Source organism: Ambystoma mexicanum, chromosome 2q (genome assembly GCF_040938575.1).
Source record: "Ambystoma mexicanum isolate Mex_15411 chromosome 2q, UKY_AmexF1_1, whole genome shotgun sequence".
In the NCBI taxonomy this organism is placed as follows: Eukaryota; Metazoa; Chordata; class Amphibia; order Caudata; family Ambystomatidae; genus Ambystoma; species Ambystoma mexicanum.
The window spans coordinates 930,791,614-930,808,807 of NC_090924.1; the positions used below are offsets into that span (position 1 = coordinate 930,791,614).

Consider the following 17,194-nt stretch of genomic DNA (forward strand, 5'->3'; position numbering starts at 1 on the left):
TCTAGACAACTCTAGGTTAACACCACTTAATTAAAACAGAGGTGAGTGCTTAACGTTAGATGACACTCTAGTAGTTTCCAAGAAAGGGAGAGAAAAAGCAGAAATAGGTTAGACACACCACTCTAAGGTCCAGAACACTTGCAATAGGCTTAACGAAGAATAAAGTCACAGGTGAGCAAAAGTCACTAGGCAGGGCCCACTCTTAGAGTAGTCGGAGCGAAAATGTGCCCAAGATCACACTGTTAGTTAGAGATTCAAAGTCTTGCAAAGAGTCAAAAAGAGTTTAGAGTGGCTCAGAAAGTTTAGCCAAAGTGTCCCAGGCACTCCCAGGTTCGAAAGCCGGGGACTAAATCTACCCCGTACAGTCGGTAGCAAGGGAAGCCAGGCGGAACACAGTACCTTAAGCGGAAAGGATCCTCCAGCGGGGGCAGTTGTTCCAGGCAGCGACAGCAAGGCTCGACGTCGGTCAGGGGAGAAGAATATCTCGCTGAAGAGCAGAAGAGAAAGGTCGTAGCACTGCCCGGGAAGAAACCAGCCGCGGAGTCCTCCGGTTCAAGGGTTGGTACCGACTTTCGCGGTATGGGGGTAAAGTGTGGTATTCCGGATGCCGGGGTGCTTGGCACAGGCAAGGCGGCCACGAGATACCTCAAAAGGACGGAAAGAAGGCGAAAACTGGTTGTCCCCACCAGTCAAGGGAAGGAGCCACTCCGTTAAGAGTTCTCCTCGGTCGTCGGGAAAAAGTGGTGAGACGGTTCAGCAGGGCTCCACCGGGTGGTGTCGTCGAAGCAGGTCGGCTCAGCTCTTCCCTCGTCGGATTCTTGGTCCTGTGGCGACTTCTGAAGTCCCAGTCCCCAAAGCCCTGCTTTTATGCAGCAAACCCCCATTCACCCAGCCTAGCTGTCACTCAAACATGCTAAGTGGTGAGCCGGGCGGCTCACCACTTGGGCCAATCAGGACGGAGTGCGACTTGAGTTACCAAGGTAACTCAGTCCAGGGTGCCTAAATCCCCCTCCACCCCTCCTAAGTACCCCAGACAGAGTGGCACCACTTTGGAGGGCTTCTGTGGAGAAGCCCGCCAAAAGTGGAACAAAGGGCTCCACTTTGGGTCAGAGTTACAGAGGCGAACACCAACGCCATTTTAGAATCAAGTTTTGGCAAAAAGTCCCAACCGGAGTTATAAAAATAAATATATAAACCGGCGGTATGTTTAAGGCTACCGTAAATAAATAATTAAATGTGTTAGCCTAAAACAATGGGAAATCCCATAGGGAAATATTCGCGGTCGAATATAAAAAGTAGTTTCCACTGCCACCAGCCAAAACTCGATCAGGGGGGACGGAGACGTGCCCCCTCGACTAACAGACCCTGGGGCAATCGAATTGCCCCAGCCAGTACGTCCACAATATGATGGTTTGTACTGGTTCTGTTCAGGATTCAAGACTAGCAAAGTCTTTGGTGACTTTACATGCCCTGGGAGACAGTAGTCAGTCCCAGGGTATGGAGTCTATGTTGGGGAGTCCCTAGGACACCCCTGGGTCACGGCACAGAGGGTGCTGTGTGACCCACATCACAAAAATACATGAGGCCCTATGGAGTAAAAGACCCCATAGCCCATTCAACACAAGGTTTAACCAAGAAAACACACTTCAACATGTCCAAGAGTGAGGGTAAAAGAGTCTCACTCTTGGCAGGAGAAAAAAATTAAACCCCAGAAATCCAGCAAAGCTGCTGGGGGACTCACTAGGTAGGGAAATTCAGCCTAAACAGAGAATTCTCCCTAACAACGCGGACCACGAGAAAGTACGCCTAGCGGCCGCCCACCGCTCTGAGGTAATAACGGCAGCCCCGAGGGATCCCGCCGAGCAGCTTGCGTACATCCAAGAGGTGGTACTCCCGCACCTGACCCCGCCGGCCAGGGAAGAGCTTGAAGCGCCCATTACAACTGAGGAAGTGGAGGCTATCAAAAGCCTGAAATCTAGAGCCCTAGGTCCGGACGGTTTTTCCACCCGCTTCTACAAACTCTTCCGGCCCCAACTGGTGGCCCCCCTGGCTCGACTCTTTAACTCATTTGCGGCCTCTGGAACGGTCACTTCAACGATGCAGGAATCCATCACAGTCCTCATCCTTAAGCCTGGAAAGGACTATCAAGAAATCAGTTCGTATAGACCCATCTCGCTGCTGAATCTCGATGCGAATATATATTCAAATATCCTGGCCAATCGTCTTGCACCTATCCTTCCGAGCAACATAGACCCAGACCAGACTGGGTTTATAAGTCACAGGTCGACGAAAGATAACATTCGCAGAGCACTGAACCTGATAGAGCTTGCCAACCCGGAATCTCAGCAATTGGCCCTACTGGCGCTGGACACAACCAAGGCCTTCGATAAGGTGGATTGGTCTTACCTATGCCTCACTCTGCAGGCCTTTAGCTTTGGTCCGACCTTCGGGAAAATGGTCTTCGCGAACTACCAAGCCCCCAAAACTAGGCTGAGGGTCAACGGCCGCCTATCAGATCCAATCCACCCCACATGCGGGACGAGGCAGGGATGCCCTCTGTCCCTGCTGCTCTTTGCTCTGGCCATGAAGCCGCTGGCCCTAAGGATTCGCAAAAGCCCCCGGATCAGTGGCCCGAGGGTCGGCTCCAAACAACATAAAGTGGCCCTCTATGCAGATGACGTCCTGTTGACCATCACGAACATTGAAAACTCCATGAGGGCGGCCCTGACTGAAATCCACGACTTCGGGAGGGTATCAGGGTTCACCATTAATTTTCAAAAGTCAGCGGTGCTCGGAGTGGGCCTTACCCCAGTCGAACTAGAGACCCTAGAGGAACGAGGCCCGTTCCAATGGAGCACTCACTCGATCCCATACCTCGGGGTCCAGATTCCCTCTCTCCAAATGAAAGTCTATCAGGCTAACTTTCCGCCGCTTTTCGTGGAATTGGAGAAGGACTTGGCCCGCTGGCAATCGCAGAGAAATCTCCCTGTTAGGTCACATCATGACATATAAAATTAACCTTCTCCCTTGCTTCCTCTACGCCTGTGCCTCCCTCCCAGCCCTCATTCCGCTTCCCCCCCCCCCCTACAGCGGCTTCAAAGAAAGATGGTCGCCTTCATCTGGAAGGGGAAGAAAGCACGCATCCCGCGAAGATCGATGATGGCCAGCACGAGACCGGTTGGATTGGGGGTGCCGACCTCCGAAAATACCAAATTGCAGCGCAGCTGGCCCACCTTCAGGCATGGGGGGTTACCACAGGGCGGCCAAAATGGGTGGACATTGAGCAATCCTGCCTCCTTCTCCCCCTCCGCTTCCTCCCGTTTCTCCCCTACGTCGGAGCTGGCCAGGAGTCCTGACGGCCACGAAACAGTCAATAAAGGCTTGGGAGTGGGCCCACAGACATCGTGGTGTCCCTGGAGACCTGAGTGCACTATCCCCAATCTTCCTCAACCCAGCGTTCTCCCCTGGAGCCTGTCAAAGGAAGTTTAAGAATTGCGTCGCGGGAGGCCTTGAAACCCTGCGGCAACTCTTTAATGGGACGCTGTAAAGCGGCATTCCAACTAGCGGAGACGGATAGATACTCCTATGCTCAACTCAGGCACTGGTGCTCCCACCCCCAGACCCGGGCAGCGGCCACAAGACCCCTTACTTGACTAGAGCTAACAGTGAGCGACCTGCCGGCACGGGGAAAGATCTCAACTCTCTATAAACTGCTACAAGAGGACCCCTTTCGTTCCAGGCTCTCCTATATGTCTCAATGAGAGGCGGACCTTGGGCATGCCATAGAAGACCATGCGTGGGTGGACATTTGGTCCAGAACACGCACAGCATCCCGCTGCTTCACCAACCGAGAGTGCACCCATAAACTGCTCCTGCGGTGGTATCACCCCCCCTCCGCCTCCATCACTTCCAACGGGCCCTGGACCCTCACTGCTGGCGTCTCTGTGGCCTCCCAGGATCATCGTCATATGTGGTGGACCTGCCCCAGAGAAAAGACTTCTGGACTCATTGCCTAGCCACTAAAAAGCATTACTCAGGTGGCCATTCCACTCGCGCCTGAGCAAGTCCTCCTGGGGATCCCGCTACCAGATGCGTACCCGAGCTCGGGGAGGAGAGCGGCCCTGGTATCCCAGTTCTTGCTGGCAGCCAAAATCACGGTGGCCCGCACTTGGAAATCCGCAGATGGTCCCCTGATGACCCTCTGCTGGATCAAATTCTGGGACATCCTGATTGCCGAGAAGGTCACGGCAGCTAAAGCAGGACTGCTCCACCGATTCATGGACATTTGGGCTCCGGTGCTGGACTATGAACAGAACTTTCCGGCCCTGTCATTTAAGCCACACCTGATTGCGAGAGCCCTTCATTCTATGGACGATCCGTCGCCACTATTGGACCAGGCCGACCAGGCCCAGGTACAGTGCTCACCGAGGGACTTAAAGGGGAGGGGGAAGGGGGTTTTGTGCCTTATATATTTTGAGATGCTATAAGTACTGTGAATGTATATCCTCCAGTGTGTTGAGTTATAAATAAACAAATTAAAAAATAAAAATACAAAAAAAACGGGAGAGGCTCTTCAGATGGCTATCCGGACCACTACAGCAGTGTGCAGCGCTTTCGACGAAGAAGAGGATCCTCTGGCTGTGGAAGATGAGCTGGTTGACCCCACCAGGCTCAAGGGAAGAAGACTCCGGACTAGATCTTCTCCGGTCGTCGAAGGGTAGATAGCTCAGGACTGCAGCAGGGCTTCACCGGGACAGGATAGTTGCAGCAGCCTTCTTCTCTGCTTCTCTTCGGTTCCTTGTAGTTCCAGTGGCGACTCTGACTTCACTTCCAGCCCAAGAGTCCTGCCTTTTATGCGAAAATCCCCCATTCACACAGCTGGCTGTCAATCACGCAGCAGGGGGGCTGTCCAGCCCGGACAACCACCTCAGCCAATCATGGCAAAGTGTGACTTGGGTTTCCTAGGATACCCTGTGCAGGGGGTGACTACACCCCCCATCACATTCAGCCCACCTAGACACCCAGGCACCTAGAGAAGGGCTTCTTGACAGAAGCCCGCCAAAAGACGGTGAACAAAGAAAGCAAACCTGGTTTGGCGCGCAAAGTAAAACACAAGAAGGAATTGATCAAAAAGAAATGGCGAATAAACCCGACCGGAGCTAAAAAGAAAAAGTATTTGGTCAAGCGGGTTTATGTTCGAGGCTAATATAATAGCCTAAAACAATGCCACGTTTATATAGTATAACCACGGTAGAAAAGTTAGGGTAGATACCACTGCCACCAGCCAAGTCTAAATGTTAAAAGAGCAAAACAAGGCTCTAGGAGGTACAGATAAAAATGGCTAAGAAGTAACCATTTCCAATACTCCATGTAAGATGGGGTGTACTGGATCTGTGGTTAAATGACTAGGTAAAGTTAATCAAAACTTCCCCCTTTTCTGGGGGACACTAGTCAGCCCCAGAAATGGAGTCGGGGGTGGGTTGGTGGAGTCTAAAAGACAACCCTGTGTGACTGCACTGAAGGTACTGTGTAACACACAAAAGAAGGGGGCTACTGAAGTGGTTTACTCCAGAGCCCACAATCACAAAAACAGATGAAATGCACATGGCAAAGCATGGGTAAGAGTGGGGGAAAAGCTCACACTCTTACCAAGTGAAATAAAATAACTCCAGAAATCCAGCAAAGCTGCTGAGGGACTCACTAGGTAAGGGAAATTAGCCATTGAATGAGAATTCTCACTAACACACCTCTAAATTACTAGTGCTTGAACAAATAGAAGTTTAAATATCAATTTTCCAATTGTTCTAAGAATTGATCTAGTGTCCATTTAGGTTATACATTTTCTAAACAACGAAGGCCGGCGTAGTCGGTCAACGTCACAAAAACGTTTTGGCGCTTGTTCTTTTTCTTTATTGCACCTTCATCAGCCCCCGTCAAACTCTCAAATTTGTTTTAAGCTGTCGACCATGTATAAATCCGGGCATATTTTGTGACTGTTGTTCACTCATGTGTATACCAGAATTGAAGTGACAAACCATTAATCTCTGTGTTGATTCTAATCTTAAATCATCATGACTCCGGCTGCAAAAAATACAACTTAATATGCAGACAGGTTGCGTCAGCATGTTTACTCACCAAAGGTTGAGGAGACAATATAATTACATATATGGTCTGCATCACAAAAGTATGTTGATCTTAACTGAATCACATAGAACCAAGTCTCTGTGTGGAACTAGCCAGTCTCATCACCTTTATCCTTAATGTAGATGTCGTTTTTGTGTTGAAGGATTTTGCCAAATCTCCTCACAAATGTGAAAAATCACATGGCACATTTTGTAATTTCCCTGGTGCTTGCCAGGTGGCAGGCACATAGTTACAATTATTTGTTGTATCCAGAAATGTTAATGTGCATATGTACAGTTGTTTGCTAAATATTAAAACATTTGAAGATGAACCAGATTTTAACAAGAAACTTGCTGCTGAATTCAACATACAGAATAAAACGATTGTTGCAATATGGTCAGTATTAATTTGACTCTTTTTCCCGTAGGATATTATCTTCCAAATGATGATGGTGAATTTTATCAGTTCTGCTATGTTACACACAAGGGTGAGATCCGTGGGGCAAGCACACCATTCCAGTTTCGTACATCATCTCCTGTAGAAGAGCTGCTCACCATGGAAGATGAAGGGCAGTCTGATATGTTGGTGGTGACAACAAAAACTGCACTGCTTGAGGTTGGCTTTAATAAAATATTTAATGTATGAACATTCTGTAGTGGTGGAGCTTTGAACTCTTCTATTGCTGAAAAACTGTAGATCTCGTTCTTGGCATTACCTTTTTGTGCTAAGAATGTGACATCCACATTTTAGCGTATTTACTGCTTATTGCATTCTGAGCTCTGGAAAATGGATAGAGCATTAATGGGGTTAACAAGTGAACATCCTTTGGTAGTAGCTTTAGCGCACTTGAGATGGGGGCACTCAGTAAAAGTTTAACCAGGTAACAGTTTAACAGAGACAGATCTTATGATACGATAGGTTATTTATAACACGTTTAATACCTGGAGGTTTCTAAGCGAGGACCCAGGGATCGAACCTGTGTTGCTCCCTGTTGTCTTGCTTCCAAGGCGAGCACGTTGCCGCTGAGCTATCCTCCCGAGACACTGCAAAAGCCTTATTGAAAAGTGAGGTTCTGTGGCCCTTATAGATTTTTGACTAACGAGCAGCCAAACCTGTGGATTTAGTTTGTAGGTTTCTGGAGAAGAGCTACTTTATGTACAAAAACAGTGCTGAAGACCGGATTAGGGTGGTCATGTTTTTTCCAATTTATCCTGCCTCCATCTTGAGTGAAGTAAGTCTGGAGGAGCAAGGCTGAGCAGAGGCTGAACCTTTCTCCACCCAACCTTAGATGGCCATATTAGCATTACCTAATACAGATCTACAGTGATCAGAATGGCGAGGGACTGGGGAGGATGCCTGGTAGTGTACATGGTGTTCTGAAGCTGGTGTCTAAAGCTATTGTTCTGATGGATTACGTATCTCCAACAGATTTCTGCTAGACGTATGATTAGGGATTTGCATTTATCGATGATTAGTGGGTCTTCAAGTTTGATATCCAGATGTTCCTTGTGAATGATTGCCAGCCCTCCCCTCTCTTGGTTTTTTTGTTTGATTGGACGCATTTGAAGTATTCAGGGAAGCAGTTGTTGAGGGTGATCTTGTAGTTGTCGTCTAGCCAAGTTTCTGTTACAAATAGGATGTCGATCCCTCCGTCGCAGAGCAGATCGTATATCTCGTGGCATGTTTGGACATTGATCTTGCATTGATGAGGTTGCAGTCCATCATTTTGGTGTGGTTTTGCTTGTTGGTTGTTCCCTGTTTTGGTTTGTGGTTGTTTGGTTGCGGTGCATCGTTGTTAGCGTTGATTGGGGGTGAATGAGGATCAGAGAAAGGCTGTATCTTCATTGTAGGAGGGCGTATGAGGATCAGCGGAAGCTGCATCTTCATTGAAGCGGTCTGCTAGATTGAAAGCTTGGCTGTTTAGTGGTGTTGCTTCTCCGTTTGTGCTGGCTAGGTGAAGGTCCGTGAAGGCTTCTTCTTCGTTGAATTGGTCAGTTAGGTTCATGTTTGGGTTGTTAGTTATAAGATCTTCGTCGTCGTTATGTCCGGAATGGCACGGGTGTTGAGGGTGTCCTTCTGTTCTTGTAATGTATGGGGTTGATGGGGTCGGACTCTAGCCACCTTCTTCTTGGCTGTTCCCATCTTTTTCCTGGTTGTCTCGGGATGTTCTTTGTGTGTCTTGATGTCTCTGTATCATTGGGGTATCCTGGTTCTTGGGTTGTTGCGAGGTACGGTGTGAGATATAAGGAATTTTCCCTTTGGTATTTTGTTCTGGTTGTTTTGGTTTTTGGTGGTGTTTCCTCCATTTGAGGTTGTTGCTTCGGTGGTAGTTTGGATTTGTGTACCTGTGTCCAGTGCGGCCTTGTCTTGTGCCCTTTCTCTGCGTCCCTTTCTGATTTGGGGCATTTTGGTGCTCATTGGGGAGGTGCCGGTTGAGTGGTTGGCTGCTGTGTCTTGTGATGGGAGTGCTGGTATTTCTTCTTGTGTTGGTAGCCTTGGGTGCTTTTGTGCCGTCTGTTCTTCCTGTGGATCGGTTTGTGTATCCTCCGAGCGCTGTCTGATGGTGTTTTGGTGCTGGGGTACTGTCGTCAGGGGTGTAGGTCCAAGTTCAGTGGTATCTATGTAGGTCTCTCGGAAGGGGTGAGGGCGGTCGAACTATTCTATCACGGTCTGGTCCTCACTAGGAGTATGTTAAGGTGGTTAGGCTAAGTTTGTGCTTGAGACTAATTCTGACTGTTCTAGAGTCTCGTGTGGTGGGGGGGACCCTGAGGAATATTGTAATCCATATGAATCAAACATTTCGGAGCAGAGTCCCTGTTAAGTTTGGGAGACCTGTATAGTGGGAGAGAGGCCTATCAACGTAATCTGAATGGCGTAAGATGCAATTTGGGGCTAGAACCCCTGCTAAATTTGGGAGACCTGTATAGTGGGAGAGAGGCCCATCAATGCAGTCTGAATCTGATGCAGTATAGTTTGGGGAAATAGAACCCCTGTTAAATTTGGCAGGCCTGTCTACCGGGTGAGAGGCCCATCACTGCGATCTGAATATCATACAGTACAATTTGGGAGTGGAACCCTTGATAAATTTGGGAGAACTGTATAGTGGGAGAGAGGCCTATCAATGTAAGCTAAATGTCACACAATACAATTTTGGAATAGAGCCCCTAATAATTTTGGGAGACCTGTATAGTGGGAGAGAGGCCCATCAATGCAATCTGAACATCATGCAATACAACTTGGGGACAGAACCCCTGATGAACTTGGAGGACCTGTATAGTAACCCCTAATCATTTGGGAGACCTGTTTAGTGGGGGAGAGGCCCATCACTGCGATCTGAATTTCATACAATACAATTTGGGAGTAGAACCCCTGATACATTTTGGAAACCTGTATAGTGCGAGAGAGGCCTATCAATGCAATCTGAATGTCATACTATGCAGTTTGGGCACAGAACCCCTGATCAATTTGAGGGAGCTGTATAGTGGGGGAGAGACCTATAAGTGCAATCTGAATATCATACCATACAATTTGAGAGCAGAGACCCTGCTAAATTTGGGAGACCTGTGTATTGGGAGAGAGGCCTATCAATGCAATCGGAATGTCATACGATACAATTTGGGAACAGTAACCCTGCCAGATTTGGGAGACCTGTGTATTGGGAGAGAGGCCTATCTATGCAATCTGAATATCTTGTAATACAATTTGGGAACAGAAACTCTGATGAATTTTGGAACTGTTTTATATCGGTTTAAGTGGCTAGGATTATAGGGTAGAGTGGTTGATCTACTCCTAACCCAGGCCACTCCTACCTTACTGGTCCTTGTAGTTGATGGTTGACGGCTGGCACATGCCTTCCCCTGTGGACTCCTACCGACACTCCATGGATCCTCCTCTGTTGGGGGCTGCCCTTGGCGTTGGGGCCTTTAGCCGCAGGGGCTACCGGGCAGAGGGCTGCACTGGGAAGACCAGTTGAAGAAGGCTTCCCAGTGAGGGAAGCAGGGGGCGTGGGAGAGGGTCAGCGGGCAGCAACGGCGCTGGGGCGCTGGAATGGGCACAGAAAGTAGATGCTATGGGCCCAGGAGGCTCTCTGGAAGCGGCCGCACTTACCTGCCTCTGGGATGGGTCGCGGGGCGAGACGGAAGGGAAAACAGGAAGGGGGTGCGGGTGGGGAAGGACTACTGCAGGTTAGGAAGAGGCCTCATGGCCAACACAGATGTTGCTGAGGCACGGTTGTATGAGGGCACGGCACTCAGCATGCTTCTGGACCAAATCTAGGTGTCATGTGGAGCAAAGCTCCAGTCAGGGCTCGGGAGCGGGATGGGAGGCAGGGGGGCTGGGGTCCAGGAAGGGGAAGCTGGGAGGGAAGTGGCGAGCAGGGGAGGGAAGCGGGCCTGTGGGCAAAATCACAAAGCGAGGGGCTAGATGGGAGGCCTCACCTGTGCGCAGCCGGGAGCAAAAGTGGTGCGCAGAGGCGGCTCGCAGCGGGACTAGGTCCCAGCTGGAGTGTGGATGTCGGGTAGCCATTCAGGGGCTATGGGTGGGACGCAGGCGGGGAGAAACCAGGAAGGGGCACGAAGGAAGCGCCGGAGCGCTTTATTACACAATTATATGGCAAGAACACACCAAAAAGCGAGGGGCTAGATGGGGGGCCTCACTTGTGCACAGCCGGGAGCATACAATGTAATCTGGACACAAAACCGTACCAGATTTGAGAAACCTGTTTAGTGGGAGAGGGGCCTATCAATGCATTCTAGATATCATACAATGCAAATTGGACACAGAACCCCTGCTAATTTTGAGAGACCTGTATAGTGGGAGAGAGGCCTATCAATGCATTCTAGTTATTACTTAATGCAATCTGGATATAGAATCCCTGCTAGATTTGAGAGACAGGCCTATCAATGCAATCTGAGTATCACACAATGCGATTTGGAGACAGACCCCCTGCTACGCTTGAGACCTGTATAGTGGGAGAGAGGCCTATTAATGCAATCTAAATATCATACAATGCAATCTGGACACAAAACCCAACCAGATTTGAGAGACCTGTATAGGTCTATACAGAGGAGAGGGGGGTCTGTGCCTAGCCAGTCAGATTGGTACAGTATTAAATAATGATTACATTTGAGGGTGAGGGGGAGAGAGAGATGCAGTGGGGAGTAGTCACCTTGTTTGTGATGGGTTTGGTAAGTGGCTCGGAATCCAAGGATAGAGTAGTTGCTCTACTCCTCACCCAGGCCACTCCTACCTTACTGGTCCTTGTAGTTGATGGTTGACAGCTGGTCACTGCCTTCCCCTTCTGACACTTCTTGGAGTCGCCTCTGTTGGAGCTGCCCTTGGCCTTAGGGCACTTAGCCGCAGGGCTGCACTTAAAAAATATATGGAAACAAGGCCCGGGAGGGTCCTTGTGCTAACCACACTCACCTGGGCTGCTTGGGTGAAATTGGGCGCTCGCAGGCTGTGTCGGGAGCAAGGCTAGGCACCGAGAAGAACATTCGAGAATTGAGGTTAAGTAGTTGCCACACATCGACAATGTCAAGTTGGGCCCGCAATTCGAGGATGGTTCTGGCAGCTCTAGAGAGCCGACGGGGCCTAGAGCCGGATCTATTAGAGGTAACATCTAGGATGGTGTTAAAGTCTCCACCCCATATGATGGGGATGAGAGGAAAGGCAGTGATTAGGGAAGACGGGTGTGTGTAAAACTCAGGATCATCGATGTTGGGACCATATATGTCCAACAAGATAACTTCTTTACCATTCAATGACCCATACAACAACACATAGCGTCCCAACGGGTCTATGTGGGTCGTCTTTTGCTGGAAATGAAGGCTTTTGTGGACGAGGGTCTTGACCCCACGGTTTTAAGTGGAGTAGGTGGTGTAGTAGCGTTGGGGACCCCAAGATTTCATGAACCCTTCACACCCCCCCCCCCAAGTCTAGCCTGTGTTTCTTGTAGAAACAGTATATTGACCTTATGCCGTTCGACGTGTAGTTGAAGTTTCTGCACTTTGCGTTGGTGCCCAGGCCCTTAACGTTCCAGCTCATAAATGTAATATCCTCTGCCATTGCATTGGGCATCTGACCATGTAGCGAGGTTATCCCGACCATGGGCTATGGCGTTCTGCCAAAGCCGCGGGTAAAGTGGTTGCAGTGTAGTAAGAGCTAACGGAGTGTATACAGGTGCTCGGGTCCCCAGTTGCATGTCATTTTTTTCAACAATAACTCCCTCCCCTCCCTCTCTCACCCCTACCCCCTCCCCCAATCAGCGAAGTGATCACCGCAACCAAAAAAAAGTCAGTTGGTGGTGTCATTGCCTGGGGGCCCTTGCGCCGGGTATGAACGGCAACATAACCCGAGGAATATTAACTAGGTATCGTGTGGTGCATAGTGTATTGACAAAGCAGAGTAGCATAAAGGATATTGAGTTCATGAGCATGGTTCGGGTGGCAGAGGGTCCAATCGACACATAAGTCAACCGGACCGCCAATTTTCCTAGCTCTCCTCAGCATTAGGAGTTTCTAGTATTCAACCATATTCAAAAATCGCGTTGTTTATGCAGGGAGTCGGGTGTATCCTTCAACCAGGAAAGTGTTCTTCGATGAACTTCGAGGCTTCTTCCATGATAGTGAAGAAGTAGGTTTGGTCCGAGTGCTCAATCCTAAGCTTGGCGGGATATAGCATGGAGTATTTGATCCCTAGATCTCGTAGTTTTTTCTTGACGACTAGAAAAGTCTTACGTTCCTGTTGGATGGCTGTAGAAAAGTCCGGGTAGAGATGGATCCTGGAGGACCCTAGCAGAAGGTCCCCTTGGCTCTTGCCGCCCGGAGCAGAGCATCCCTTTCGCGGTAATTCAAGACTCTAGCTATGATATGGTGTGGAGGGGCCCCAGGTTCCGGCTTCGCCAGCAGTGATCTGTGTGCTCTCTCAATGACAAACTGTGGGGAAAGTTTCAGAGAGTCCAACAGGGAGAGCAGCATGTGCTCTACATAGTCCTCCATGGCGCCCTCAATGCCGTCCTATGGGACCCCAATAATGCGTATGTTATAGTGCCTAGAGCGTGACTTGAGATTCTAATTTTTTTGCTGATCTCCTGGACCCATCCAGACAGGGCAATCCATTCAGCTGGAAGGGCTACAATATCATCTTTGGGTGTCCCAACTCTGGTCTCCACCTCTGTGACCCGGTGTCTCTTTTCTATGTGGGCCTTGATCAAGCATATAGTCCCACTCATAACATCCAGTTTAGAGTGGAGGGCAGTGAACCCCTCTCGCATATATTCAATCATTGACTGTGACTCCTAAGGTCGAGGCCATGGACGTGTCTTGTTCTGCTTGAGGGCCGGACACCTTCTGTGTTTTAGTGTAGAGCTTGATCGAGTTCTGCTTCTTGCCAGTCCCTTTGGTGATGGTGTCATAAGCCGTGCGGGTGGCGGCGCTGCTTTGCGCCACCCTCCGTGCTAAGAGAGAGGAACTTTACGTGAAGGCCCAGGCGTAATGTGGGTGTCCAAACTGGCTTGGAACACACCTCCCGTAATGCGCAACTCCCAGGGTGTTGTCAAGCTGCGTCAGTTCAGTATGGCTGCTACGGTGGTAGATGTTTGAGCAGAGAGTCAGCAGGATATGTTTCCAGAACCTCAGGGCGGAGGGAGTGGACACGCGTCCGCGATGGGGGGGCCACAGTGGCAGTGGTGGGTGGCAAAGATCCTTAGATCACACCAGACCCAAGCAGAAGGATCTCAGCAAGGCCGCGAAGAATGGATGTCGCCACCAGTAGGGCACTCTGCAGTTTGCTAGTGGATTGTGGCCTCCAATGTATGAAAGGGGAGAGGAGGATGTATGATGGACGGCCTGTGCATCTGGAGGATGCAGAGGGCTTATATAATGTCTGTGGATCGAGAAGGATGTTGCTTTCTTAGCAGGGCCCCTCTTGGTAGAAATAACACTGATGGCTGTGTAGGCTTAAGTTTAATACTCTTATATCCAGGGGGGACATGTCATGCCCCAGCAGGGAGTTAGTTGTATGCAACGGGCCCTCAATGCAAGCTGCCAATGTAATATACTCGGCACCCCCAGGAGACCCGAGACTCAATCTGCCCACCTACCGTGTCATGGGGTCTTCCCGGAGAGACAGAACAATGCTGCAGCCCGCGGAGCTGATCGATGATGAAGTGCCGGCCGCACAGTCCCAAGGTGGGGGCCCTTGTGCGCCTGGACAGGAGTTAAGGAGTCAGATCGGTCCGACAGCTGAGGTGCCGCCGGTAAATGTGCGGGTCCCATCAAAAGTTTGTCTGAACCCATATGGGTTGGTACAGGGAAGCCGGTCGTCACCCCAAGGAGGGGACATCCGCAAATCGATGATGGCTGAAGGCAGCCTGTGGATGCCAGCCCGACACGTTGCGGCTGCACTAAGGTGCTGGAATGGTGTCCGGGCACCCCAGTAGGCCACCGGGGAGGTTACACACTGCGGTAGGGCTCGTAGGATATCCGGTCCTGTAATATCCGTGAGCCCGCTGTGAGTCTGTGTCCGGGCACCCAGTTCCGGTGTGCCGGAGCTCCGCGCTCTGCAGGGAAAGCGGGTAACCCCGCTCCACCCAGGCGTTGGCTTATCAGAGGTTCTCTCAGCTTCCAGGATGCTGGTGAAGCGTAATGGCGGGTGGCCCCCGCGTATATGGCAGGGCCTTTGATTCCAGGAGTTGCGACGTGGAGCCAGTCGGATCCTATAAACCCGCCTGGGTTAGTCCGCTGGGGGTTGATTCGCTGGTGGCAGCCGTACGTAGGATAAGGAGCCCCGAGCCGTGGGGAGTTCAAGGGTTCAGCCACAGCTCTCTTTGCAACGCTATCTGAGCTCTTGAAGAGTGCGAAATTGGGAGGTGAAGCTGCCCCTCCCCCTGCTGGGCCGCGAGCCCCGACTCTCGCATTCCCAGAGGGCAAGGCACCATGGAAGTGCAACACGGATAGTGCAGGAGATTCAGTCGGCCCTCGGTCTGCGGCTGTTATTTCAAGAACTATACTGATTTAGGGTTGTTTGTAGGCTAGGATAATCAGCCAGACATGGGGAATCGGTCAGCAAAGCCTCAAGGTTGATCGTAGCACCAGTTGGGAAGGATATATGACCGAATATTCCCCAGGTTTGAGCTGCACGTTCAGGCGACCGACTCCATTGGGTGCAACAGCGCCCCCCACTGCTTCACTTTTGTGAGACATATTTAACCCTCTGGCCAAAGTCAAAAATATAGTAGTGTATTTTGACAGGTATGTTTCAATCTCCAAGTCGATTTGGTTGTAAGCAGTTGTTTCGATAAACTGAAAAAACTGAAATGCACCGTTTATCGGCACATTCATTGATGCTGTGCTGGAGTATGCTATCCCTTTTATGCAGGCTTACCAGAATACCCTATCACATTGCCACAGGCCGGGGTGTTACAGTCTACCTAGCCTGCAGTCTAAAAAAATTACTTCGAATGGATTGTGTCCTCCCACGTATTCCTTTTCTTTGATATTTCCAATATCCCACCTTGCTGCCTCTGAATAGTTATTTCAGCAGAGGGCGCTGTGCATCAATGTCCCTCGTAGGCCTCCTTCTCGACATCACCGCAGGTATAAGTAGCACGTGCAACGCCTGTTGGCCTTAGTTCCGTTTTTCCGCGCTTCACAGCTTCGGATGCGTAACACCTAGTTCCTGACAGAAATACTTTTGAAAAAATCTTCAAGATTTCCTTGAAAATTCATCATCATATCTTCGAGTTTTTGACGTGATATGGCTTCGCCATCTGCATCGTCCACTCCTCGATCCGGCTTCAAGAAGTGCAGTGACTGCGGTGCAAAGATGTCCGTGACGGAACCGCACAGGATCTGCCTGTGGTGTTTGCGCTCAAATCATCCGTGTTTGGAGTGCGAGGACTGCCTGTCGATGATGGCCAAAGCCTTGAGAGCGTAGAGGGAAGTTGGCGACAAGTAAGCCTAAAAAATCCCTCTCTACTCCATCTAAACATGAGATGAGTCGAGAACAACTTCTCCTTGTTGAAAGAGGTCTACACGTTCCTGTTCGAGAGGTGGTTTGCACCACTCCTCGACTTCGACGCATGGGAAAATGAGGTGCCATAGGTTGCCATCCACCTCATCGTCCAGTTCACCTGAACGGGTCGTTTGTTCGTCAAAATCTAGTACATCAGCACAGTGTTAGGCATTTAGACTCTATATGTTAAAGGTTTTCGAGAAACGCGTCCTTGCTCTCCTCGACAACACCTAGCGGCGATGCTCCAGTCGAAAGACCTCGGAAGCGCAAGAGCTGTGCGTCTTAGGACCCGGCCTCCGAATCTCCTCGAGAGCGATCTCAACCCTCCAGTCGAGAGAAAGTCTAATCAAAGATAAAAAAACTGACATCATCTGCATTGAAAGAAACCTCTATTACGGGACCGAAAAGTGCATCATCGCCTCCGATTCCGTTAAGAAGCCATAGACGCCTCGAGTGTCGACCTCCTCGGCGCCACATTTACCAATCCCTTTCGACACAATCGTCGATACCATTGACGCTATCATCGAAACCATTGAAGCCATCAACGCATTTGTCGAGGCCATCCTCGCCGACAATTTTGGCTCCCGTGATGACTACCATAATGCCTACGTCAATTGAAAAAACGTATACACCTCAGCCACGAGCAGATTACTTTAAATCACTCTCTTCAATTTATGAAGACGCAGAGGGGTCCTCTGAGGAAGAAAGACCTTTTGGGTTACAATATGGGACACCATCAGTGCCTGATGAACTTATATCAAAGGAGTCTCGCATGAAGAATTTACAAGCATGTCTTCATGAAGCTAGTGGTATTGATACCTCTCCCGAGTTTGATTTTGGAAAAGCAGACCCTGGAGATCATGCAAAGGTAACATACAGACAGCAGGGTTGCACACTGGCCAGTATATCACGTACCATAGACTGGTACGAAGGATTAAGAGAACGTGGCCCGAACTGGTGCTTGAGGAAGAACCAGATGCTACTATAGACATAATATGACATAGCAGAGGGGGGACATGATATATCTAGAATATATGAGATGATGATGTCCAAAGAG

At 49.8% G+C, this 17,194-nt stretch overlaps 1 protein-coding gene across 1 annotated transcript in view; it reads left to right on the top strand.

Moving 5' to 3' along the window:
* The window catches only part of TAX1BP1 (Tax1 binding protein 1), a 1,378,509-nt gene that overhangs the window by 174,342 nt on the left and 1,186,973 nt on the right, over positions 1-17,194 (top strand). The window contains exon 4 of the mRNA XM_069648239.1: positions 6,551-6,738. Within this exon, the coding sequence (XP_069504340.1) occupies positions 6,551-6,738 (188 nt within the window). The remainder of the gene's footprint in view (positions 1-6,550; positions 6,739-17,194) is intronic.